General features: G+C 46.4%; 1 protein-coding gene across 1 annotated transcript; it reads left to right on the top strand.

Annotated features, from left to right (window-relative positions):
• Nucleotides 1-222: 222 nt before the first annotated feature.
• On the top strand, nt 223-27,955 carry LOC115121417 (melanocortin receptor 5-like). The gene is made up of 2 exons (XM_029650505.2): nt 223-507; nt 25,912-27,955. The coding sequence occupies exon 2, from the start codon at nt 25,986-25,988 to the stop codon at nt 26,994-26,996; it is 1,011 nt and encodes a 336-aa protein (XP_029506365.1). The 5' UTR covers nt 223-507; nt 25,912-25,985; the 3' UTR covers nt 26,997-27,955.
• Nucleotides 27,956-27,962: the final 7 nt, after the last annotated feature.

The following is a 27,962-nucleotide window of genomic DNA, read 5'->3' on the forward strand; positions in this document are numbered from 1 at the left end:
GACTTGAATGAATTGCTTCATGAGGTGTCTTGTCTGTGTGTAGAACATGAACAAACCAGGATCTCTCTGCTCCCTGCAGCAAGTTAGTCTACGTGTTGAGCTACCAAATCAGGATCTCTCTGCTCCCTACAGGAAGTTAGTCTATGTGTTGAGCTACCAAATCAGGATCTCTCTGCTCCCTACAGGAAGTTAGTCTGTCTATGTGTTGAGCTACGTCGATGAGCTGGAGGAGAACGTATCATATTGTTGAAACAGAGCAATATAGAGGAGGGTCGATGAGCCGGAGGAGCATGTAGTATCATATCGTTGAAACAGAGCAATGCAGAGAGAGAGGAGGATCCCTCGTCATCTATTGATACATCCAGGAATGCTGTCATTCCCTGTTCCATCCATCGGACCTGCTGGCAGTCTCTCCTCGCGCTAGAATCAAGCACTGGCAAGCTGCTATACTGGCTACCGGCTATAACAGATTCAATCCAGCTTCAGCAAGCATCATGCAGCCCCAAGGTGAGCGCTCCACAAATTACATTTTATGGATACTGGGCACAAACTGGTTGAAGCAATGTAGTTTCAAAGATTTTGTCAATATAGTGTGACTTGGAATATTCATAGAAAATCAATTGATTTGGAAAAAATATTTAAATGGTGAAATTTCAACAGCAGGATAATGTCATCATTGTAACACATATGGACAAACCTTAAAATAACATTACATTTGTACCTTTGAAACAATGTCAGATCTTCAATGTTATATCTACTATAAAAATACACCAACTCTAGGCTAGGCAGCAACTCCTACGGGATAATTGATCTATTATAGAGAGATCTATAGAGAATAATGTACTGGAGAGCTGATCTATTATAGAGAGATCTATAGAGAATAATGTACTGGAGAGCTGATCTATTATAGAGAGATCTATAGAGAATAACGTACTGGAGAGTTGATCTATTATATAGAGATCTATAGAGAATAACGTACTGGAGAGTTGATCTATTATAGAGAGATCTATAGAGAATAACGTACTGGAGAGTTGATCTATTATAGAGAGATCTATAGAGAATAATGTACTGGAGAGCTGATCTATTATAGAGAGATCTATAGAGAATAACGTACTGGAGAGTTGATCTATTATATAGAGATCTATAGAGAATAATGTACTGTTTGTAATGTTTTGCTCTGTCACACGTCTCAGAACATGGTCATCAATATCATAGATTAGTTTGCTGATAATACAAAATATGACATTGTTTTAATAGTATCATTATTATGACTATACCATAGACACAAAAGTATGTCAACACCCCTTCAAATTAGTGGATTCGGCTTTTTCAGTAAGCTATTTCAGTAGTGGAGAGATTGACTTCATCACTACTTATATTTATGAGAGGTATTGACATGTTGAATGCACCGAGCTGTCTTTTTAAACTATTGGTACACAGCTCTGACACCCATGCGTACCCCACAAGACATTCCACAAGAGGTCTCTTCACAGTCCCCAAGACCAGAACAGACTATGGGAGGCACACAGTAGTACATAGAGCCATGAGTATATGGAACTCTATTCCACATCAAGTAACTGATGCAGCAGTAAAATTAGATTTGAAAAAACAGTTAAAAAAACACCTTATGGAACATTGGGGACTGAAGCAACACAAACATTGGCACAGACGCACGCACGCACACACACACACACACACACACACACACACACACACACACACACACACACACACACACACACACACACACACACACACACACACACACACACACACACACACACACACACACACACACACACACACACACACACACACACGATAACATACGCACTATACATTCACATGAATTTAGTACTGTAGATATGTGGTAGTGGTGGAGTAGGGGCCTGAGGGCTCTTGTCCTCTACCTTCTAGACTACTGCAACTCTCTGTTGGCTGGGCTCCCCTCTTGTCCTCTACCTTCTAGACTACTGCAACCGTCTGTTGGCTGGGCTCCCCTCTTGTCCTCTACCTTCTAGACTACTGCAACTCTCTGTTGGCTGGGCTCCCCTCTTGTCCTCTACCTTCTAGACTACTGCAACTCTTTGTTGGCTGGGCTCCCCTCTTGTCCTCTACCTTCTAGACTACTGCAACTCTCTGTTGGCTGGGCTCCCCTCTTGTCCTCTACCTTCTAGACTACTGCAACTCTCTGTTGGCTGGGCTCCCCTCTGGTCCTCTCCCATCTAGACTACTGCAGCTCTCTGTTGGCTGGGCTCCCCTCTTGTCCTCTACCTTCTAGACTACTGCAACTCTCTGTTGGCTGGGCTCCCCTCTTGTCCGCTACCTTCTAGACTACTGCAACTCTCTGTTGGCTGGGCTCCCCTCTTGTCCTCTACCTTCTAGACTACTGCAACTCTCTGTTGGCTGGGCTCCCCTCTTGTCCTCTACCTTCTCGACTACTGCAACTCTCTGTTGGCTGGGCTCCCCTCTTGTCCTCTACCTTCTAGACTACTGCAACTCTCTGTTGGCTGGGCTCCCCTCTTGTCCTCTACCTTCTAGACTACTGCAACACTCTGTTGGCTGGGGTCCACTCTTGTCCTCTACCTTCTAGACTACTGCAACTCTCTGTTGACTGGGCTCCCCTCTTGTCCTCTACCTTCTAGACTACTGCAACTCTCTGTTGGCTGGGCTCCCCTCTTGTCCTCTACCTTCTAGACTACTGCAACTCTCTGTTGGCTGGGCTCCCCTCTTGTCCTCTACCTTCTAGACTACTGCAACTCTCTGTTGGCTGGGCTCCCCTCTGGTCCTCTACCTTCTAGACTACTGCAACTCTCTGTTGACTGGGCTCCCCTCTGGTCCTCTACCTTCTAGACTACTGCAACTCTCTGTTGGCTGGGCTCCCCTCTTGTCCTCTACCTTCTAGACTACTGCAACTCTCTGTTGACTGGGCTCCCTTCTTGTCCTCTACCTTCTAGACTACTGCAACTCTCTGTTGGCTGGGCTCCCCTATTGTCCTCTACCTTCTAGACTACTGCAACTCTCTGTTGGCTGGTCTCCCTGTTTGTTCCATCAAACCTCTGCAACTTATCCAAACCTCAGATGCTGCCTTGTGTTCAACCTTCCAAAGTTCTCCCGTCTCACACCGCTCCTCTGCACACTCCATTAGCTTCCAGTTTTCAGGACCCTGGTGCAACAAGGGAAACCCTACACCCTAACCCAAGTAATCTATCCTGACACCTATGGTCTCTTGGCCCTCCCTACGGAAGGGCACCTCCCGCTCAACCCAGTCCAAGCTCCTCTTTGTCCTGGCACCCCAATGGTGTAACAAGCTTCCCAATAAAGTCTAAAGAATAGCGGAGTTCCTGCCTGCCAATCTTCTGAAAATGTCTGAAACCCTACCTCTTTGAAATGTATCTTAAATAACTACCACAGAGTAAAGAAAGGTACTTCTCTCTTCCTACAAGCACTGACTGATAAAGACTTTGTTGAGTGAAAATGTACTTTCTATGATTGTGATATGTTGCTGTTCACCTGTTCACCTGTTCACCTGTTCATCTAGCTATCTGAAGATTAATGCACAAATAAGAGAGTCTGCTAAATGACTCAAATATCAAATGTAAGTAAATAATGATCAGTCATGAACACAGTCATTTCCTAACATGCTATTATCTCTGCTATGCAATAATAACTGTACAACCATCACTAACAGAGGACTTATTAAGGCCAAGATTCACTCAGATCAGCGGTAACCGCTGATAGATGAAAAAAACAATAGCTTCTGTTTAGGCGATGTCAGAGGTGTAACTACTCTTATGGTCTTTGTCAAGAAACCACACCTGACCTACAGTTGAAGTCGGAAGTTCTCATACATTTTACAATTTTACATACACTTAGGTTGGAGTCATTAAAACTCTTTTTTCAACCACTCCACAAATTTCTTGTTAAACAAACTATAGTTTTTGGAAGTCGGTTAGCACATCTATTTTGTGCATGACACAAGTCATTTTTCCAACAATTGTTTACAGACAGATTATTTCACTTAAAATTCACTGTTCCACAATTCCAGTGGGTCAGAAGTTTACATACACTAAGTTGACTGTGCCTTTAAACAGCTTGTTTAAAATTCCAGAAAATTATGTCATGGCTTGAGAAGCTTCTGATAGGCTAATTGACACAATTTGAGTCAATTGGAGGTGTACCTGTGTATGTATTTCAAGGCCTACCTTCAAACTCAGTGCCTATTTGCTTGACACCATGGGGAAATGAAAAGAAATCAGCCAAGACCTCAGAAATAGATTTGTAGACTTCCACAAGTCTGGTTCATCCTTGGGAGCAATTTAAGAATGACTGAAGGTACCACATTCATCTGTACAAACAATAGTACACAAGTATAAACATCATGGGACCACGCAGCCGTCATACCGCTCAGGAAGGAGACTTGTTCTGTTTCCTAGAGATGAACGTACTTTGGTGCAAAAAGTGCAAATCAATTCCAGAACAACAGCAAAGGACCTTGTGAAGATACTGGAGGAAACAGTTACAAAAGTATCTATATCCACAGTAAGGCGATTAAGTCTATGTCTGGTAACAGTAATGTTAATGAATTACCGTCATGTGTTTTGAAGGACTCAGTTGCTGTATATGACAAAACTGAAATGCTGAATTGTTTCAATGAGCACTTTGTATCATCTGGTAGGCTGTTTGATTCAGTGTCCTCTGTCTCTGTACAACCCTGTGTGGATGAACCAGTGAGAGCTGGTCAAACTTTTAGCTTTTTGCCATTCTCAGTGCAGGTGGTACATAAAGCCCTGAACTCCTTAGATCAGAGAAAACCTGCAGGTCCTGATCTTTTGGATCCCTGCTTTTTAAATCTGGCAGCTGATTTCATAGCTGAACCACTTACATCTCTGTTCAATCTAACCCTGGAATGTAATAAAAGATCTGGAAATCAGCATTTATCCTACCACTTTTAAAAGGGGGAGATCCAACTCTTTTAAATAATTATTGGTCAATCTCAAAGCTGTCACCCCTGGTGAAAATACTTGAAATCCTTGTAAGTGAACAGCTAAAATAGTTTTTTATTTACTAACTCTATTTTATCAATGTACCAATCGGGCCTCAGGAAGAAGCATACCACAATTACAGCAGCCATGAAGGTTTTAAATGATATCACTGAAGCCATTGACAAAGAACAGCACTGTGTCTCACTTTTTATTGATCTCTTGAAGGCTTTTGATACAGTTGATCATGCTATACTAAGGCAGAGATTGTCTTTAATGGTGTGCCCCAAGGCTCTGTACATGGTCCTCACTTATTCACTATTTATATAAATGATGGAGACAAAAATGTCCAAAATGCACAACTTCATTTTTATGCTGATGATACTGTTATTTACTGTTGTGCCTCGTCTCTTACAACAACTTTCCAGAACATGCAAACTGCATTTTATACTGTTCAACATACCTTGTGTCAATTGAAGCTTATCCTCAATACTGACAAAACTAAACTAATGGTGTTTTCTAATGCAAGAAATAGGTTGTAACCTCATATAAATATCTTGGAATTTTACCTAGACACCTACAGTTACCTAGACACCTACACTATCAGTATAGTTACCGTCCTAGACACCGACACTAACACTTGAGTTACCATCCTAGACACCTACACTATCAGTATAGTTACCATCCTAGACAACTACACTATCGCTAGAGTTACCATCCTAGACACCTACACTGTCACTATAGTTACCATCCTAGACAACTACACTATCAGTAGATATACCATCCTAGACACCTACACTATCCCTATAGTTACCATCCTAGACAACTAAACTGTCAGTAGAGATACCATCCTAGACACCTACACTATCACTATAGTTACCATCCTAGACACCTACACTATCAGTAGAGTTACCATCCTAGACACCTACACTATCAGTAGAGTTACCATCCTAGACACCTACACTGTCACTATAGTTACCATCCTAGACACCTACACTGTCACTATAGTTACCATCCTAGACACCTAAACTGTCAGTAGAGTTACCATCCTAGACACCTACAATGTCACTATAGTTACCATCCTAGACACCTACACTGTCACTATAGTTACCATCCTAGACACCTACACTATCACTATAGTTACCATCCTAGACACCTACACTGTCACTATAGTTACCATCCTAGACACCTAAACTGTCAGTAGAGTTACCATCCTAGACACCTACACTATCACTAGAGTTACCATCCTAGACACCTACACTATCAGTATAGTTACCATCCTAGACACCTACACTATCAGTAGAGTTACCCAGACAGTTACACTTTCAGTATCTTGCTTGTCTGCCATTCAGCCAGACTGTTTTATAAAATAACATGTTCTGTAGCTCTCTATCTGCTCTCTGTGGTTCTGTGTGCCTGCGAGCTTGAGTCAGCGGTTCAGTGCGTGGGTGTGAGGAAGTCGGGGTTGCGTGGGTGTGAGGAAGTCGGGGTTGCGTGGGTCCAGACAGACACTCAACAGCGAGTCAATGTTCAAAGCCTGTTGGGAGAAATTGGGAGGAGAGATATGTGGGCTCCCATTTAAATAGAATAGTAGAGGATTGAGGAGAGATGGATGAGAGACCTGAGGAAGGGATTGAGATGGAAGCTCCTATTTATATGGAATATTAAAGGAGGATTGAGGAGCGATGGATGAGTGACCTAAGGAAGGGAGAGAGATGGTGTGAGAGTGAGAGAGAGAGAGAGAGAGAGAGTGTGGGTGTGTGTGAGAGAGAGAGAGTGTGAGGGTGTGAGAGAGAGTGTGAGGGTGTGAGAGAGAAAGAGTGTGTGGGTGTGTGAGTGTGAGAGAGAGAGAGAGTGTGTGAGAGAGTGTGAGGTTGTGAGAGAGAGTGTGAGAGAGTGTGAGTGTGAGTGTGAGAGAGAGTGTGAGTGTGTGAGAGTGTGAGAGAGTGTGAGAGAGAGAGCGGGTGTGAGAGAGCGAGAGAGTGTGGGTGTGAGAAAGTGCGTGAGTGTGTGGGTGTGAGAGTGTGTGAGAGAGAGTTTGAGGGTGTGTGAGAGAGAGTTTGAGGGTGTGAGGGAGTGAGGGTGTGTGTGAGAGAGAGGGTGTGAGAGAGCGAGAGAGTGTGGGTGTGAGAGTGTGGGAGTGTGAGAGAGCGAGAGAGAGAGTGTGTGAGAGAGAGTGAGGGTGTGAGAGAGAGTGAGGGTGTGAGAGAGCGAGAGAGTGAGCGAGAGAGTGTGAGGGTGTGAGAGAGAGAGTGAGGGTGTGAGAGAGAGAGTGAGAGTGAGGGTGTGAGTGTGTGTGAGAGAGAGAGTTTTAGGGTGTGTGAGAGAGAGAGTTTGAGGGTGTGTGAGAGAGAGAGTTTGAGGGTGTGTGAGAGAGAGTGAGGGTGTGAGCGAGAGAGTGTGAGTGTGAGAGAGAGAAACTGAGGGTGTGAGAGTGTGAGGGTGTGTGTGAGAGAGAGAGAGAGAGAGTGTGTGAGAGAGAGTGAGGGTGTGAGAGAGTGTGAGAGAGCGAGAGAGTGTGTGAGGGTGTGTGAGAGAGAGGGTGAGAGTGAGAGAGAGAGAGAGAGAGAGAGAGAGAGAGAGGGTGTGAGAGAGAGAGAGGTGTGAGAGGGTGTGTGTGAGAGAGAGAGAGAGAGGGTGTGAGAGAGAGAGAGAGAGAGTGTGTGAGGGTGTGAGAGAGAGAGAGTGAGAGCGAGAGAGTGTGTGGGTGTGTGTGAGAGAGAGAGTGTAGGGTGTGTGAGAGAGAGTGTGTAGGGTGTGTGAGAGAGAGAGAGAGTGTGGGTGTGAGAGAGAGAGAGTGTGAGGGTGTGTGTGAGAGAGTGTGAGGGTGTGTGAGAGAGGGTATGAGAGTGTGTGAGAGAGAGAGAGAGGGTGTGAGAGAGTGTGTGAGGGTGTGAGAGAGTGAGAGTGTGAGAGAGTGTGAGGGTGTGAGAGAGAGTGTGAGTGTGAGAGTGAGAGAGAGAGAGAGAGAGAGAGAGTGAGGGTGTGAGAGAGAGAGAGTGTTGGAGTGTGAGAGTGAGAGAGAGTGTGATGGTGAGAGAGAGAGAGAGTGTGAGGGTGTGAGAGTGTGAGAGAGTGAGAGAGAGAGAGAGAGAGAGAGAGAGAGAGGGTGTGAGAGAGAGAGTGAAGGTGTGAGAGTGTGAGAGAGAGAGTGTGAGGGTGTGTGAGAGAGAGGGTGTGAGAGAGAGAGGGGAGGGTGTGTGAGAGAGAGAGAGAGAGTGTGAGGGTGTGAGAGAGAGTGAGGGTATGAGGGTGTGAGAGCGAGAGAGTGTGTGGGTGTGAGAGCGAGAGTGTGAGAGTGTGTGAGAGAGAGAGTGTGTGAGGGTCTGAGAGAGAGTGAGGGTGTGTGAGAGAGAGTGTGAGGGTGTGTGAGAGAGAGAGAGAGAGAGAGAGAGAGAGAGGTGTGAGGGTGTGAGAGAGAGAGAGAGAGGGTGTGTGAGAGAGAGAGAGAGTTTGTGAGGGTGTGTGAGAGAGAGTGAGGGTGTGAGTGTGAGAGAGAGAGATTGTGAGGGTGTGAGAGAAAGAGAGGGTGTGAGGGTTTGAGAGTGAGGGTGTGAGAGAGCAAGATAGTGTGAGGGTGTGTGAGAGAGAGAGAGAGTGTGAGTGTGTGAGTGAGAGAGTTTGAGGGTGTGAGAGAGAGAGGGTCTGAGAGCAAGAGAGTGTGTGGGTGTGTGTGAGAGAAAGAGTGTAGGGTGTGTGAGAGAGAGAGAGAGTGTGAGGGTGTGTGTGTGAGAGAGAATGTGAGGGTGTGTGAGAGAGAGGGTGTGAGTGTGAGAGAGAGAGAGTGTGAGGGTGTGTGAGAGCGAGAGGGTGTGAGAATGGGAGAGAGAGAGAGTGTGAGGGTGTGTGAGAGAGAGAGAGAGAGAGCAAGAGAGAGTGAGGGTGAGAGAGAGCGAGAGAGATTGAGGGTGTGAGAGAGAGAGAGAGAGAGAGAGAGAGAGTGTGAGGGTGTGAGACTGTGAGGGTGTGAGAGTGTGAGAGCAAGAGAGTGTGTGGGTGTGTGAGAGAAAGAGTGTAGGGTGTGTGAGAGAGAGAGAGAGTGTGAGGGTGTGTGTGTGAGAGAGAATGTGAGGGTGTGTGAGAGAGAGGGGTGTGAGTGTGAGAGAGAGAGAGTGTGAGGGTGTGTGAGAGCGAGAGGGTGTGAGAATGGGAGAGAGAGAGAGTGTGAGGGTGTGTGAGAGAGAGAGAGAGAGAGCAAGAGAGAGTGAGGGTGAGAGAGAGCGAGAGAGATTGAGGGTGTGTGAGAGAGAGAGAGAGAGAGAGAGAGAGTGTGAGGTGTGAGACTGTGAGGGTGTGAGAGTGTGAGAGTGTGAGAGAGAGAGTGAGGGTGTGTGAGAGAGAGAGAGAGAGTGTTTGTGTGAGAGAGTGTGTGTGTGAGAGAGTGTGAGGGTGTGTGAGAGAGGGTGTGAGAGTGTGAGAGAGGGTGTGAGGGTGTGAGAGAGAGAGAGGGTGTGTGAGAGAGAGAGAGGGTGTGAGAGAGAGTGTGTGAGGGTGTGAGAGTGTGAGAGTGTGAGCGAGTGTGAGGGTGTGTAAGAGAGAGAGTGAGGGTGTGAGAGTGTGAGAGTGAGAGAGAGAGAGAGTACACAGAGAGTACACAGCGGCAGAATACCTGACCACTGTGACTGACCCAAAATTAAGGAAAGCTTTGACTATGTACAGACTCAGTGAGCATAGCCTTGCTATTGAGAAAGGCCGCCGTAGGCAGACATGGCTCTCAAGAGAAGACAGGCTATGTGCTCACTGCCCACAAAATGAGGTGGAAACTGAGCTGCACTTCCTAACCTCCTGCCCAATGTATGACCATATTAGAGAGACATATTTCCCCCAGATTACACAGATCCACAAAGAATTCGAAAACAAATCCAATTTTGAAAAACTCCCATATCTTTTGGGTGAAATTCCACAGTGTGCCATCACAGCAGCAAGATTTGTGACCTGTTGCCACGATAAAAGGGCAACCAGTGAAGAACAAACACCATTGTAAATACAACCCATATTTATGCTTATTCATTTTATCTTGTGTCCTTTAACTATTTGTACATTGTATATATATATATAATATGACATTTGTAATGTCTTTACTGTTTTGAAACTTCTGTATGTGTAATGTTTACTGTTAATTTTTGTTGTTTTTCACTTTATATATTCACTTTGTATGTTGTCTACCTCACTTGCTTTGGCAATGTTAACACATGTTTCCCATGCCAATAAAGCCCTTGAATTGAATTGAGAGAGAGAGAGAGAGTGAGGGTGTGAGAGAGAGAGAGAGAGTGTTGGAGTGTGAGAGTGTGAGAGAGAGAGAGTGTGATGGTGTGAGAGAGAGAGAGAGAGAGAGAGTGTGATGGTGTGAGAGAGAGAGAGAGAGCGAGGGTGTGAGAGAGAGTGAAGGTGTGAGAGAGAGTGTGAGGGTGTGTGAGACAGAGGGTGTGAGAGAGAGAGAGAGGGGAGGGTGTGTGAGAGAGTGAGAGAGAGAGTGTGAGGGTGTGAGAGAGAGTGAGGGTATGAGGGTGTGAGAGCGAGAGAGTGTGTGGGTGTGAGAGCGAGAGTGTGTGAGGGTCTGAGAGAGAGTGAGGGTGTGTGAGAGAGAGAGTGTGAGGGTGTGTGAGAGAGAGAGAGAGGGGTGTGAGGGGTGTGAGAGAGAGAGAGAGGGTGTGTGAGAGAGAGAGAGAGAGTGTGAGGGTGTGTGAGAGAGAATGAGGGTGTGAGTGTGAGAGATAGAGAGTGTGAGGGTGTGAGAGAAAGAGAGGGTGTGAGGGTTTGAGAGTGAGGGTGTGAGAGAGCAAGATAGTGTGAGGGTGTGTGAGAGAGAGAGAGTTTGAGTGTGTGAGTGAGAGAGAGTGTGAGGGTGTGAGAGAGAGGATGTGAGAGCGAGAGAGTGTGTGGGTGTGTGTGAGAGAGAGAGAGTGTAGGGTGTGTGAGAGAAACAGAGTGTGAGGGTGTGAGAGTGTGAGGGTGTGAGAGTGTGAGAGTGTGAGAGTGTGAGAGTGTGAGAGTGTGAGGGTGTGAGAGAAAGAGAGGGTGTGAGGGTTTGAGAGTGAGGGTGTGAGAGAGCAAGATAGTGTGAGGGTGTGTGAGAGAGAGAGAGTTTGAGTGTGTGAGTGAGAGAGAGTGTGAGGGTGTGAGAGAGAGGATGTGAGAGCGAGAGAGTGTGTGGGTGTGTGTGAGAGAGAGCGTGTAGGGTGTGTGAGAGAGAGGGTGTGAGTGTGAGAGAGAGAGAGTGTGAGGGTGTGTGAGCGCGAGAGGGTGTGAGTGTGAGAGAGAGAGATTGTGAGGGTGTGTGAGAGAGAGAGAGAGCAAGAGAGAGTGAGGGTGAGAGAGAGCGAGAGAGCGAAAGAGATTGAGGGTGTGTGAGACAGAGAGAGAGAGAGAGAGAGTGATGGTGTGTGAGAGAAACAGAGTGTGAGGGTGTGAGAGTGTGAGGGTGTGAGAGTGTGAGAGTGTGAGAGTGTGAGAGTGTGAGAGTGTGAGAGAAAGAGAGGGTGTGAGGGTTTGAGAGTGAGGGTGTGAGAGAGCAAGATAGTGTGAGGGTGTGTGAGAGAGAGAGTTTGAGTGTGTGAGTGAGAGAGAGTGTGAGGGTGTGAGAGAGAGGATGTGAGAGCGAGAGAGTGTGTGGGTGTGTGTGAGAGAGAGAGCGTGTAGGGTGTGTGAGAGAGAGGGTGTGAGTGTGAGAGAGAGAGAGTGTGAGGGTGTGTGAGAGCGAGAGGGTGTGAGTGTGAGAGAGAGAGAGATTGTGAGTGTGTGTGAGAGAGAGAGAGAGCAAAGAGAGTGAGGGTGAGAGAGAGCGAGAGAGCGAAAGAGATTGAGGGTGTGTGAGACAGAGAGAGAGAGAGAGAGAGTGATGGTGTGTGAGAGAAACAGAGTGTGAGGGTGTGAGAGTGTGAGGGTGTGAGAGTGTGAGAGTGTGAGAGTGTGAGAGTGTGAGAGAGAGTGTGTGAGAGCGAGAGGGTGTGAGAGTGTGTGAGAGAGAGAGAGAGAGAGAGAGAGAGAGATTGAGGGTGTGTGAGAGAGAGAGAGAGAGAGAGAGAGAGAGAGAGAGAGAGAGTGAGGGTGTGTGAGAGAAACAGAGTGTGAGAGTGTGAGAGAGAGAGAGAGAGAGAGAGAGAGAGGTGTGATAGAGAGAGAGAGAGGTGTGATAGAGAGAGAGTGTGAGGGTGTGGGTGTGATAGAGAGAGAGAGTGTGAGAGAGTGAGAGCGAGGGTGTGAGAGAGCGAGAGAGAGAGAGAGAGAGTGTGTGTGAGAGAGAGAGGGGGAGGGTGTGTGAGTGAGAGTGTGTGAGTGTGTGAGAGAGAGAGAGAGAGAGAGAGAGGGAACGAGGGTGTGTTAGAGAGAGACAGAGAGAGGGAGTGAACGAGGGTGTGTTAGAGGGAGAGAACGAGGTGTGGAAGACAGAAACCAGACAGAGAAATACACAGACAGCTGTGAAGGTCTCTTAGTGCGGGCCGGGGTAGTGTGGAATAACTACAGACAGCCAGGTCTCTTAGTGCGGGCCGGGGTAGTGTGGAATAACTACAGACAGCCAGGTCTCTTAGTGCAGTAGTACAGACAGCCAGTCTGGGGTAGTGTGGAATAACTACAGACAGGGGTAGTGTGGAATAACTACAGACAGCCAGGTCTCTTAGTGCGGGCCGGGGTAGTGTGGAATAACTACAGACAGCCAGGTCTCTTAGTGCGGGCCGGGGTAGTGTGGAATAACTACAGACAGCCAGGTCTCTTAGTGCAGTCTGGGGTAGTGTGGAATAACTACAGACAGCCAGGTCTCTTAGTGCGGGCTGGGGTAGTGTGGAATAACTACAGACAGCCAGGTCTCTTAGTGCAGTCTGGGGTAGTGTGGAATAACTACAGACAGCCAGGTCTCTTAGTGCAGTCTGGGGTAGTTGAATATTTTACAGACAGCCAGGTCTCTTAGTGCGGGCTGGGGTAGTGTGGAATAACTACAGACAGCCAGGTCTCTTAGTGCAGTCTGGGGTAGTGTGGAATAACTACAGACAGCCAGGTCTCTTAGTGCAGTTTTTATTTTTTATTTTTAGTTTACCTTTATTTTACTACGCAAGTCAGTTAAGAACAAATTCTTATTTTCAATGACGGCCTAGGAACAGTGGGTTAACTGCCTGTTCAGGGGCAGAACGACAGATTTTGTACCTTGTCAGCTCGGGGAATTGAACTTGCAACCTTTCGGTTACTAGTCCAATGCTCTAACCACTAGGCTACCCTGCCGCAGTCCGGGGTAGTGTGGAATAACTACAGACAGCCAGGTCTCTTAGTGCAGGCCGGGGTAGTGTGGAATAACTACAGACAGCCAGGTCTCTTAGTGCAGGCCGGGGTAGTGTGGAATAACTACAGACAGCCAGGTCTCTTAGTGCAGTCCGGGGTAGTGTGGAATAACTACAGACAGCCAGGTCTCTTAGTGCAGTCCGGGGTAGTGTGGAATAACTACAGACAGCCAGGTCTCTTAGTGCAGTCCGGGTAGTGTGGAATAACTACAGACAGCCAGGTCTCTTAGTGCAGTCCTGGGGTAGTGTGGAATAACTACAGACAGCCAGGTCTCTTAGTGCAGTCCGGGGTAGTGTGGAATAACTACAGACAGCCAGGTCTCTTAGTGCAGTCTGGGGTAGTGTGGAATAACTACAGACAGCCAGGTCTCTTAGTGCAGTCCGGGGTAGTGTGGAATAACTACAGACAGCCAGGTCTCTTAGTGCAGTCTGGGGTAGTGTGGAATAACTACAGACAGCCAGGTCTCTTAGTGCGGGCCGGGGTAGTGTGGAATAACTACAGACAGCCAGGTCTCTTAGTGCGGGCCGGGGTAGTGTGGAATAACTACAGACAGTCAGGTCTCTTAGTGCAGTCTGGGGTAGTGTGGAATAACTACAGACAGCCAGGTCTCTTAGTGCAGGCCGGGGTAGTGTGGAATAACTACAGACAGCCAGGTCTCTTAGTGCGGGCCGGGGTAGTGTGGAATAACTACAGACAGCCAGTTCTCTTAGTGCAGTCCGGGGTAGTGTGGAATAACTACAGACAGCCAGGTCTCTTAGTGCAGGCCGGGGTAGTGTGGAATAACTACAGACAGCCAGGTCTCTTAGTGCAGGCCGGGGTAGTGTGGAATAACTACAGACAGCCAGGTCTCCTAGTGCAGTCCGGGGTAGTGTGGAATAACTACAGACAGCCAGGTCTCTTAGTGCAGGCCAGGGTAGGGCAGTTGAAATACAGATTTAGATTTAGAGCTGACAGGCAGAGTTTAGAACGATTAAGGGGTTGACAGTGAGATATTAGAGAGATGTAGGGCTGAAAGGGGGATATTAGACAGATGCAGGGCTGAGAGGGAGATATTAGAGAGATTTAGGGCTGACAGGGAGATATTAGATGTAGGGATGAAACGGATAAATTAGAGAGATATAGGGCTGAAAGAGGAGATATTATAGAGATGTATGTATGACAGAGAGATATTAGAGAGATTAAGGGCTGATATTGGAGATGTTAGAGAGATTTAGGGCTGACAGGGAGATATTAAAGAGATGTAGGGCTGAAAGGTGAAGAGATTAGAGAAATGTAAGGCTGAAAGCGGAGATATTAGAAATATTCAGGACTGACGGAGATATTAGAGAGATTTAGGGCTGACAGGGAGATATTAAAGATATGTAGGGCTGAAAGCGGAGATATTAGAAATATTTAGGACTGACGGAGAATCACTAGCCAGTGCCACTTTATATAACGTTTTCATACCATACAATACTCATCTCATATGTATATTTTCTGTACTCTATACCATCTACCTCATCTTGCCTATGCCGTTTGGCCATCGCTCAAACGGATGGGTCGTCCTCGCTCTCGTCTTCGGCTGGCTCGTACCTTCTTCCTCAGCTCATGCCCCCACAGGGCCGTGAACAGCGGACAATCTCGTCCCACTAGAAGAGGTACCGGCAACTCTAGTACTGCACCCACCATCATCTGGCAGTTCCCTTGTGGCATCACGATGTTGGCCTATACGGTTGGATACTGCTTTGTGTCCCCTTGAACACAGGAAATGGACATCTCCCTACAACGTTCGGTATCCTGATTCAGCAGACTCGTGGTTATGAGGGTAACCATACTTCCGGAGTCTAATAGAGCTTCCGTGTTGTGTCCGTCAACCTTCACCGGGACCATGGGTGCAGTTGATTCGTGGTGTGCCCAACAGGAGGTGACGTAGGTCACTGCGTGACCCACCTAGACTCTCGAGCTTGCTGATGGCATCGACTCCTCTCTAGCCGTGCAATTCCAGGCAATGTGCCCCTGGGCGCCACACTCAAAACACCACCTTTGTTCTCCATCTACCTGGGGTTGTCGCTGGTGATGCCCTACCCCAGGCATCCCTCCACGGGTTTGCGGTCCTTTGGCCCTGCCGAATGTCGGTTTGGGGTACACAGCAGTGGGGCTGTCCTTCCGGCTCCTCGAACAGGTCGCCGGCTCGGCCCGGCTCCCACTCAGCAGGGCCTGAGTGTTCTGATGCGTCTCCACTGCTTCCAGGAGGCCCTCCAAGGTCTGGGGTGCGCATGTCGTGGGGTAGTGCCCGTAGGAAGCGATCCAGGACCACTTTGTCTAGGATGAAGGGGGTGGATACGTCGGTTAGTAGCCATCCCCTGGTGATTGGAGTTAGCCGCCTGTTCGTCGTTCAGGTCCCAATTGCCTTTTGGGCATTCCCAGAGAGGAACGAGGCCCGCAGACTGGCCCACTTCTGCCTTGGCCATCCTTCCCGTAGTGCTGTCCTTTCAAACATACAGAGGTAGATTTTGATGTCGTCGTCTCCTGTTAGCCTGATTTAAAAGCTGATTTGGATGTGATTCAGTAGACGCTCCTCCTTGTAGCTTCCTGATTTCCTCAATAAGGAGGATGTTTTGTAGTCGCTGTTCCTCCAACATTCGTTCCTGAACCGCCTGTTGGACTTGTTGGGCCCGGATGAACTGAGCTATCAACTCTTTCATGCTGATGCTGCGTAAATATCAACCCTGATCTGACCACGTTGTCAGAGTGCTCACATTCTCCACCAGGGGGTTGGGTCAAAACGTTTACACAGATCAGACATGGACAGAGTAGGATTAGCTCAGTTTCAAAAGTGTTTATTGAAATAATAGTCCAAAAGATAAGAATAGGTCTCCCCCAGGAGACCCTCTCCGAGATACCGTCTACTGGGCTCCAGGTCTTACTTTATCCTGTGGGGATCAAAACCTTAACTCTCTCCTGTTACCTCTGGTACCGTCCCCAGCTATATGGGAGTCCTTTCCTCCCCCAGTCTCTCCCTTGTGTGCTGCCCTACTGGCAGCATGATGGGAGTTGTACAGCTGGTGAGCAATCAGCCCTTGATTACTCACTAATCCCCAATCAGCCCCAATTAGTTCTGGCCAGGAGAGCCCGTCGAGACCTGGCACGTCCAGCAGATGGAGCCATCCCTTTGTAATGTATACTCCGTCTGTCACCAGGCCTCAACGGGTCTCCCCCTGGTGGCTGACCTGCTGTACGCCACACAGTATTTAGAAATGATCTCAGAATAGGAGTGCTGATCTAGGGTCATGTCCACTAGTTATCTTATATCTAAACAGCTAAACTGAACCTAAATGAGCACTCATACTCATAAATATGACTGATTATGGACCAAGAGAGGACTGGGTAGGGCTGAGCAGCAGGGATCTCTTTAAAAGAAGACATCCTTTGACGATTAATGAAGCTTCTAGCTCTCATGTGATGTCCTGGCTTTGCTGGTTGGGGAAAAACGAACACATGTTCAGTCCCTGTCCCAGCATGTTGTATTTATCTCCAGGTGTCCAAGAGGAACATGCCGGTTTATTCCTTTCTCTAGTAAACCCTGCAAACAACTCTCTCCTCCTGGTTTGTTCATCAATGTATTCTCTCTCTCTCTCTCTCTCTCTCTCTCTCTCTCTCTCTCTCTCTCTCTCTCTCTCTCTCTCTCTCTCTCTCTCTCTCTCTCTCTCTCTCTCCCCTCCCTTATTTGTTCATCCATGTATTCTCTCTCTCTCTCCTGGTTTGTTCATCCACGTATTCTCTCTCTCCCTACCAGTCCTAAAATCATGCCTTAAACTGTTGTCTTACTCTGAGGCGGATGCAGGGACATTACCAATGAATCTGTCCGGTGTCGTTTTTCTCTCTCCATCAAATGCCATGTGAGGTGAATTCTAAAGCCAACCACGAACCTAAAGGTGAATCAAATCAAATCAATTCAAATGTATTTATATAGCCCTTCGTACATCAGCTGATATCTCAAAGTGCTGTACAGAAATCCAGCCTAAAACCCCAAACAGCAAGTAATGCAGGTGTAGAAGCACGGTGGCTAGGAAAAACTCCCTAGAAAGGATTTTTCTGTAGGAAGTCTGTTTCTACCTCAGACAATTTGCTGCTATTTCCGTCTAGTCATTTCCACCAATTGGCTTAATTATGTGGTCTGAATCATCCAGCACCAGAGTGTTTTGTCTTATCGATAGATTGATAGACATCCTTGGGACAGAAATTACAACTCTCTCTGCACAGCATTTTATAGTTTGTTATATTTCACCTGTCACTTAATGTGTCAAAATGTTGACAGTGTGTGAAGGCCTATTGACCTCTAGCATTTGAAAATGTTGTTTTACATGTGTTTTGTTTCATTCCCACTGGGCACAAACTGGTTAAGTTAGTATTGTGATGTTAAATCTATGTGGATAATACATTGGATTTGAAAAACGTAATCAACGTAAACTAATGTTTTGAGGGTAACATTTCAACCATAGGATCATTTCATCATGGTAACCACATTTCAACCATAGGATCATTTCATCATGGTAACCACATTTCAACCATAGGATCATTTCATCATGATAACCACATTTCAACCATAGGATCATTTCATCATGGTAACCACATTTCAACCATAGGATCATTTCATCATGGTAACCACATTTCAACCATAGGATCATTTCATCATGGTAACCACATTTTAACCATAGGATCATTTCATCATGATAACCACATTTCAACCATAGGATCATTTCATCATGGTAACCACATTTCAACCATAGGATCATTTCATCATGGTAACCACATTTCAACCATAGGATCATTTCATCATGGTAACCACATTTCAAAATTGACAACCTTCTGTAAAATATAGTGAATTTGTACCTTTGAAACAACGTCATATCTTCAACATTATACGGTGCATTCAGAAAGTATTCAGACCCCTTGGCTTTTTCCACATGTTCTTACCTAACAGACTTATTCTAAAATTGATTAAATAGTTTTTTCTTCATCACTCTACACACAATACCCCATAGTGACAAAGCAAAAACAGGTTTATTGAAATTTTTGCAAATGTATAAAGAAAATATCATTAGTACTCAGAACCTTTACTCAGTAATTTGTTGAAGCACCTTTGACAGCGATTACATCCTCAAGACTTCTTGGGTATGACACTACAAGCTCTGCCATGCTATGTTGTTGTCTTAGGTCTCTCTTTATGTAGTGTTGTGTTGTGATGTGTATTTTGTCCTATATTTTTTTTTTTAATTCCAGCCCCCATCCCCGCAGGCGGCCTTTTGCCTTTTGGTAGGCCGTCATTGGAGTAATAATTTGTTCTTAAATGACTTGCCTACTTAAAGACAGTTGTGAAGGACGCACGACAACACCTTTTACCTCTCAGGAGACTGAAAAGATTTGGCATGGGTCCCCAGACCTTCAAAAAGTTCTACAGTTGCACAATCGATAGCATCCTGACAGGTTGCATCACCACCTGGTATGGCAACTGCTCAGCATCTGACCGTAAGATGCTACAGAGGGTAGTGCATACGGCCCAGTACATCACTGAGGCCAAGCTTCCTACCATCCAGGACCTCTATATCAGGCGGTGTCAGAGGAAGGCCAAAAAAATTGTCAAAAACCCCAGTCACCCAAGTCATAGAATGTTCTCTCTGCTACAGCACAGCACACGGTACCGGAGCGCCAAGTCTAGGACCAAAAGTTTCCTTAACCTCTCTGGGATATGTGGGACGGTAGCGTCCCACTTGGCCAAAAGCCAGAGAAAATGCAGAGCGCCAAATTCAAATAAATGACTATAAAAATCTAACTTTCATGAAATCACACATGTAAGATACCAAATTAAAGCTACACGTGTTGTGAATCCAGCCAACGTCAGATTTCAAAAAGGCTTTTTGGTGAAACCAAACGATGCTATTATTTGAGGATAGGACCTCCGTAAACAAAAGAGAGAACATATTTCAACCCTACAGGTGCGACAGAAAACGCACAAATAAAAATATAAATCATGCCTTACCTTTGAAAAGCTTCTTCTGTTGGCACTCCAATATGTCCCATAAACATCACAAATGGTCCTTTTGTTTGATTAATTCCGTCTATATATCCAAAATCTCCATTTATTTGGAGCGTTTGATCCAGAAAAACACCGGTTCCAAACTTGAGCAACGTGACTACAGAATATCTCAAAAGTTATCTGTAAACTTTGCCAAAACATTTCAAACTACTTTTGTAATACAACTTTAGGTATTTTTTAAAGTCAATAATCGATCAAATTGAAGACGGGATGATCTGTGTTCAATACAGGAAGAAAACAAACTGACGCTACCTTTCTGGTCACGCGCCTCTAACAAACAGTACACTTGAAGTGACCCTCGTTTTGAACAGGGCTTCTTCTTCATTACAAAAAGGAAAAACCTCAACCAATTTCTAAAGACTGGTGACATCCAGTGGAAGCGGTAGGAACTGCAAAAAGGTCCCTTAGAAATCTGGATTCCCAATGAAAGCCCATTGAAAAGAGTGACCTCAACAACAACAAAATAATCTGAATGGTTGTTCCTCAGGGTTTTGCCTGCTACATAAGTTCTGTTATACGCATAGACATGATTCAAACAGTTTTAGAAACTTCAGAGTGTTTTCTATCCAAATATACTAATGATATGCATATCTTATCTTCTGGGGTTGAGCAGCAGGCAGTTGAATTTGGGCATGCATTTCATCCGGACGTGAAAATACTGCCCCGTCACCAAGAAGTTAACAGCTTCTGCCCCCAGACTATTTACATTGACACCACCCCCTTTTATGTATTTTATTTGATCAATTTCACCTTTATTTAACCAGGTAGGCCAGTTGAGAACAAGTTCTTATTTACAACTGTGACCTGGTCAAGATAAAGCAAAGCTGTGCGACAAATATAACACAGAGTTACACATAAACAAACGTACAGCGAATAACACAATAGAAAAATCTATGTACAGTGTGTGCAAATGTAGAAGAGCAGGGAGGTAAGGCAATAAATTGGCCATAGAGGCGAAACAATTACAATTTAGCATTAACCATGGAGTGATAGATGTGCAGGTAGAGATACTGGGGTGCAAAAGAACAAGAGGATAGATAACAATATAGGGATGAGGTAGTTTGGTGTGCTATTTACAGATTGGCTGTGTACAGGTACAGTGATCGGTAAGCTGCTCTGACAGCTGATGCTTAAAGTTAAAGAGGGAGATATAAGACTCCAGCTTTAGTGATTTTTGCAATTAGTTCCAGTCATTGGCAGCAGAGAACTGGAAGGAAAGGCGGCCAAAGGAAGTGTTGGCTTTGGGGATGACCAGTGAAATATACCTGCTGGAGCGCGTGCTACGGGTGGGTGCTGCTATGGTGACCAGTGAGCTGAGATAAGGCGGAGCATTACCTAGCAAAGACTTATAGGTGACCTGGAACCAGTGGGTTAGGCGACGAATATGAAGCGAGGGCCAGCCAACGAGAGCGTACAGGTCGCAGTGGTGGGTAGTATATGAGGCTTTGGAGACAAAACGCACTGTGATAGACTACATCCAGTTTGCTGAGTAGAATGTTGGAGGCTATTTTGTAAATGACATCGTAGAAGTCAAGGATCGAAAGGATAGTCAGTTTTACGAGGGTATGTTTGGCAGCATGAGTGAAGGAGGCATTGTTGCAAAATAGGAAGCCGATTCTAGATTTAATTTTGGATTGGAGATGCTTCATGTGAGTCTGGAAGGAGAGTTTACAATCCAACCAGACACCTACAGATACACTGCTGATTTGGCAGGTTTTCCTACTTACAAAGCATGTAGAGGTCTGTAATTTTTATCATAGGTACACTTCAACTGTGGGAGACGGAATCTAAAGCAAAAATCCAGAAAATCACATTGTATGATTAAGTAATTCATTTGCATTTTATTGCCTGACATAAGTATTTGATACATCAGAAAAGCAGAACTTAATATTTGGTACAGAAACCTTTGTTTGCAATTACAGAGATCATATGTTTCCTGTGGTTCTTGACCAGGTTTGCACACACTGCAGCAGGGATTTTGGCCCACTCCTCCATACAGACCTTCTCCAAATCCTTCAGGTTTCGGGGCTGTCGATGGGCAATACGGCCTTTCAGCTCCCTCCAAAGATGTTCTATTGGGTTCAGGTCTGGAGACTGGCTAGGCCACTCCAGGACCTTGAGATGCTTCTTACGGAGCCACTCCTTAGTTGCCCTGGCTGTGTGTTTTGGGTCGTTGTCATGCTGGAAGACCCAGCAGCGACCCATCTTCAATGCTCTTACTGAGGGAAGGAGGTTGTTGGCCAAGATCTCGCGATACATGGCCCCATCATCATCCCGTCAATACGGTGTAGTCGTCCTGTCCCCTTTGCAGAAAAGCATCCCCAACAAATGATGTTTCCACCTCCATGTTCTTCCTCCAAACACGGCGAGTGGAGTTTAGACCAAAAAGGTATATTTTTGTCTCATCAGACTACATGACCTTCTTCCATTCCTCCTCTGGATCATCCAGATGGTCAATAGCAAACTTCAGACGGGCCTGGACATGCGCTGGCTTGAGCAGGGGGACCTTGCCTGCGCTGCAGGATGTTAATCCATGACGGCGTAGTGTGTTACTAATGGTTTTCTTTGAGACTGTGGTCCCAGCTCTCTTCAAGTCATTGACCAGGTCCTGCCGTGTAGTTCTGGGCTGATCCCTCACCTTCCTCATGATCATTGATGCCCCACTAGGTGAGATCTTGCATGGAGCCCCAGACCGAGGGTGATTGACCGTCATCTTGAACTTCTTCCATTTTCTAATAATTGCGCCAACAGTTGTTGCCTTCTCACCAAGCTGCTTGCCTATTGTCCTGTAGCCAATCCCAGCCTTGTGCAGGTCCCACAATTGTATCCCTGATGTCCTTACCCAGCTCTCTGGTCTTGGCCATTGTGGAGAGGTTGGAGTCTGTTTGATTGAGTGTGTGGACAGGTGTCTTTTATACAGGTAACGAGTTCAAACAGGTGCAGTTAATACAGGTAATGAGTGGAGAACAGGAGGGCTTCTTAAAGAAAAACTAACAGGTCAGTGAGAGCCGGAATTCTTACTGGTTGGTATGTGATCAAATACTTATGTCATGCATTAAAATGAAAATGAATTACTTAAAAATCATACAATGTGATTTTCTGGATTTTTGTTTTAGATCCTGTCTCTCACAGTTGAAATGTACCTATGATAAAAATTACAGACCTCTACATGCTTTGTAAGTAGGAAAACCTGAAAAACCGGCAGTGTATCAAATACTTGTTCTCCCCACTGTAGGTATTTGTAGTTGTCCACATATTCTAAGTCAGAACCGTCCAGAGTAGTAATGCTACTCGGGCAGGAGGGTGGGGGCAGCAATCGGTTGAAGAGCATGCACTTAGTTTTACTTGCATTGAAAAGCAGTTGCAGGCCTCAAAAGCAGTGTTGTATGGTATAAAATCTCGTTTGGAGGTTTGTTATCACAGTGTCCAAAGAATGGCCAGATGTTTACAGAATGGTGTCGTCTGCGTAGAAGTGGATCAGAGAATCACTAGCAGCAAGAGCAACATCATTGATATATACAGAGAAAAGAATCGGCCTGAGAATTGGACCCTGTGGCACCTCCATAGAGACGACCAGAGGTCTGGACAATAGACCCTTCGATTTGACACAAGTAGTTGGTGAACCAGGTGAGGTAGTCATTTGTGAAGCCAAGGCTATTGAGTCTGCCAATAAGAATGCGGTGATTGACGGAGTCGAAAGCCTTGGCCAGGTTGATGCAGACATTTAGGACCTTGAGTGTGGCTGAAGTGCACCCATGATCAGCTCAGATACCGGATTGCATAGGGGAGAAGGTATGGTGGGATTCGAAATGGTCGGTGAACTGTTTGTTAACTTGACTTTCGAAGACTTAGAAAGGCAGGGTAGGATAGCTACATATATAAGTCTGTAAAAGTTTGAGTCTAGAGTGTCTCTCCCTTTGAAGAGGGGGATGACTGCGGCAGCTTTCCAATGTTTGGGGATCTCATAATTTTAGAAAGAGAGCGTCCAGATTGTCTAGTCCTGCTGATTTGTAGGGACCCAGATTTTGCAGCTCTTTCAGAACATCAGCTGTCTGGATTTGTATGAACGGAGAAGTGGGAGGGCTTGGGCAAGTTGCTGCAGGGGTTGCTGAGATGTTGACCGGGGTAGGGGTAGCCAGGTGTAAAGCATGGCCAGCCATAGAATAATTATTATGGAAATGATCGATTACTGTAGATTTATCGGTGGTGACAATGTTTCCAAAGTCACTCCTTCTTTGTCTTGGCTGTGTGCTTAGGTCGTTGAGCTATTGGAAGGTGAACCTTCACTCAAGTCTGAGGTCCTGAGCGCTCTGGAGCAGGTTTTCATCAAGGATGTCCCTGCACTTTGATCCATTCATCTTTCCCTCGATCCTGACTAGTCTCCCAGTCCCTGCCGCTGAAAAACTTTTCCACAGCATGATGCTACTACCACCATGCTTTACCGTAGGGATGGGGCCAAGTTTCCTCCAGACGTGACGCTTGGCATTCAGGCCAAAGAGTTCAATCTTGGTTTCATCAGACCAGATAATCTTGTTTCTCATGGTCTGAGAGTCCTTTCGGTGCCTTTTGGAAAACTCCAAGTGCCTTTTCAGGATATGTCAAAAGTCCCATGAATAGCCTGACAAAGTTGCCTGAACAACCTCTCCCTCAACCTTAGCGAAACAAAGGAGCTGATTGTGGACTTCAGAAGGAACAAGGCTGGACACTCCCGTATCCTCGTTAACGAGGCCGTCATGGAGAAGGTCAATAACTTCACATTCCTCGGCGTACACATCTCAGAGAAGCTGAAACGGTCAAACCGCACAGACACCGTGGTGAAGAAGGCACAACAGCAACTCTCAGCAACCTCAGGAGGCTGAAGATATTTGGCCTGTCCCTGAGGGCCCTCAGTGTTCTACCGGAGCACCATCTCTAGAGCATACTGTCAGGAAGCATCACAGCCTGGTACAACAACTCCACCGCCGTGGACCACATGGCGCTACAGAGGGTGGTACGCCCTACCAAACACACCACTGGGTGCTCACTGCCTGCCCTCCAGGATACCATTGCCTTCTGGATGATAGCGGGGTGAACAGGCCGTGGCTCGGGTGGTTTATGTCCTTCATCTTTTTGGCCTTCCTGTGACATCAGGTGCTGCATTTGTCCTGGAGGGCAGGCAGTGTGCCCCCGGTGATGCGTTGGGAAGACCCCACCACCCTCTGGAGAGCACTGTGGGTGGGAAGACCCCACCACCCTCTGGAGAGCACTGTGGGTGGGAAGACCCCACCACCCTCTGGAGAGCACTGTGGGTGGGAAGACCCCACCACCCTCTGGAGAGCACTGTGGGTGGGAAGACCCCACCACCCTCTGGAGAGCACTGTGGGTGGGAAGACCCCACCACCCTCTGGAGAGCACTGTGGTTGGGAAGACCCCACCACCCTCTGGAGAGCACTGTGGGTGGGAAGACCCCACCACCCTCTGGAGAGCACTGTGGTTGGGAAGACCCCACCACCCTCTGGAGAGCACTGTGGGTGGGAAGACCCCACCACCCTCTGGAGAGCACTGTGGGTGGGAAGACCCCACCACCCTCTGGAGAGCACTGTGGGTGGGAAGACCCCACCACCCTCTGGAGAGCACTGTGGGTGGAAGACCCCACCACCCTCTGGAGAGCACTGTGGTTGGGAAGACCCCACCACCCTCTGGAGAGCACTGTGGGTGGGAAGACCCCACCACCCTCTGGAGAGCACTGTGGTTGGGAAGACCCCACCACCCTCTGGAGAGCACTGTGGGTGGGAAGACCCCACCACCCTCTGGAGAGCACTGTGGGTGGGAAGACCCCACCACCCTCTGGAGAGCACTGTGGGTGGGAAGACCCCACCACCCTCTGGAGAGCACTGTGGGTGGGAAGACCCCACCACCCTCTGGACTGTGGTTGCCGTATCACATGGCAATCAGAACTGCAACCCTGTACATATGACTACTGTGAAGGTTTGATCACCACAAATACATACATGGATTTTCATTTACACCAACTAGTGTACAGAGAAGCACAGAGAAGAGCTACGTGAGGACACAGTTACATTCATTAGTGGAGACGTGCCTGCATATTGTATGTGTGTCACTGAAAGCCAGTCTAAGAAGGGGTATATCTCTTCTATGTGCACTATTTCTATGCTTCCCGTTTTTAAGTTTAGTTTTTGCTTCTTTTACTTTCAGCAGAAAATACAATATTTGTGGTCATGGAAAACATATTTCACAGTGGTTTAGATGGTACAATGATTCTCTACTCTAAACTTGTTTCTTTCTTCACATCAACGGAAATTAGGTGAACTATTAGAATTTTAGCAAACAGGTGCATCTTTAACTTTTTACTACTTTAATAAACATATAAGTTAATTTGTCCCAATTCTTTTGGCCCCTAAAATGGGGGGAACTATGTTCAAAAAGTCCTGTAATATCTAAATGGTTCATCCAATATGGGGTTCAAAGCCAAAACAACAACTAATGTGTCACTGTCCAAAAACTTTGAGCTCACTGTATAGTATCTATTAAAGTTAATTGCTGTCCCTCATACTAAATCCTCTTCCTCTTAATTCCCCATAGGAACAGGATGCTCCTGACAACGTGCCAGTGAGTTGAAAAGAGAGAGAGCTGAAGGTAAACTCAAAGTTATAAAGATGAACCCTATGGAGGAAATGACGACCATGTCTCTGTTCGCCAACTCCAGCGAGCTGTACTACAACCCCAACACCACTGTGGCCCCTAATTTCCTCACCAAACCCAAGGCCTGTGAGCAGCTCAACATCGCCACAGAGATCTTCCTCATCCTGGGTATTATCAGTTTGTTGGAGAACATCCTGGTCATCTGCGCCATCATCAAGAACAAGAACCTCCACTCCCCCATGTACTTCTTTGTGTGTTCCCTGGCTGTGGCCGACATGCTGGTCAGCGTTTCCAACGCCTGGGAGACCATCATCATCTACCTTCTGACCAACCGGCAGCTCATTGTGGACGACCATTTTATTCGTCAGATGGACAACGTTTTTGACTCCATGATCTGTATATCAGTGGTGGCGTCTATGTGTTCTCTCCTGGCCATCGCTGTGGACCGGTATGTGACCATCTTCTATGCTCTGCGTTACCACAGCATCATGACCCATAGACGGGCCGCTCTCATCATCGGAGCCATCTGGACCTTCTGCACGGGCTGCGGCATCGTATTTATCATGTACTCCGACACCACCCCTGTTATCATTTGCTTGGTGTCCATGTTCTTCACCATGCTAGTGCTCATGGCCTCGCTGTACAGCCACATGTTCATGCTGGCTCGCTCCCACGTCAAGCGCATCGCGGCTCTGCCAGGGTACAACTCCATCCACCAGAGGGCCAGCATGAAGGGAGCCATCACTCTCACAATCCTCCTGGGCATCTTCATCGTCTGCTGGGCACCCTTCTTCCTCCACCTTATCCTGATGATCTCCTGCCCCAGGAACCTGTACTGTGTGTGCTTCATGTCTCACTTCAACATGTACCTCATCCTCATCATGTGTAACTCTGTGATCGACCCTCTGATCTACGCCTTCAGGAGTCAGGAGATGAGGAAAACCTTTAAGGAGATTATCGGTTGCTACAGCCTGAGGAACGTGTTTGAGTGTCTCCCTGTGTGCTATAAACCTGGAGTGCCATAGAACTCTTACCCTTATAGACTCTTTGCCCATGGGTCCTACGTGTGGTTTAGTCAGCAGGATTTGGGCATGAACAGAGTGCATTGGAGTAGAAGACTGTCTTATTAAAATGTGTCTTAGACTGCCTTGTCCCAATGCAGTCTGATTAAGCTCAACTTGTAGAACCCTTTGTTCCTTAACACTAGAACTGCTAAAGCGTATATCCATCCACCGAATCAAAGCAGTCTCATCAGCCTACCCTGGCCTACTTGGAGTAGGCTACACAGTGAGAGCGTGAGTAATTGTACATGCTGAAAGGCTTTCAATACACATCAGGCAGCAGGTGAGCGAGTGTCAAAGAATGTGGGGATGAGGCAAGGGGAATAATGTCACCATGGACAACTTCTTCACTGTCATTGGAGAACCAGTTCCTTGTGGCCGGCACAATGAACAAAGTTAGACCCCTCCCTCTGTGCAAAATAAAGCACCTGAACAGCCATTATACTCCACAAAGGTGCTGAAGAATGACAAGATGACAGGAACACAATAAAAAGAAGACTATTACGCACTATAACCAAACAAAGGTATGTCAAAGTGTGTCAAGCAAGTGAAAGTTACGAAAATTGTGTCAACTGTTAGGACAAGGGATAACAGCTAAATGAAATCCAACCGATGCCATTGAGTGAAGATACACACAAGCACGAGCTGACAATAATTTACTATTTTAATCTGCTGTCATATCTACACTTATATTCATTAGAATGCCTTTATTGCTTTTGTGCTGAGTTTCACTATTTATCAAGGCCACGTGGAACTTATAATGATGTTGAGGCTGCTGATGTTTTTATCTTTTAACCACTTGACCATGCATCTTGGTATTTTGGGGTAGTTATAAAAAATAAGCTGTTACCATGTTCCAACACATATGATTTCTGTTTCATAGTTGTAGCAAAGGCACTCCACTAATAAAATTGATTGAACACAATTTAT

The sequence above is a fragment of the Oncorhynchus nerka genome, linkage group LG4 (assembly GCF_034236695.1).
Source record: "Oncorhynchus nerka isolate Pitt River linkage group LG4, Oner_Uvic_2.0, whole genome shotgun sequence".
Lineage (NCBI taxonomy): Eukaryota > Metazoa > Chordata > Actinopteri > Salmoniformes > Salmonidae > Oncorhynchus > Oncorhynchus nerka.

Bases quoted from the DNA above. Each gene is read 5' to 3' on its own strand.
- LOC115121417 (XM_029650505.2), top strand. From the start codon at position 25,986: ATGAACCCTATGGAGGAAATGACGACCATGTCTCTGTTCGCCAACTCC.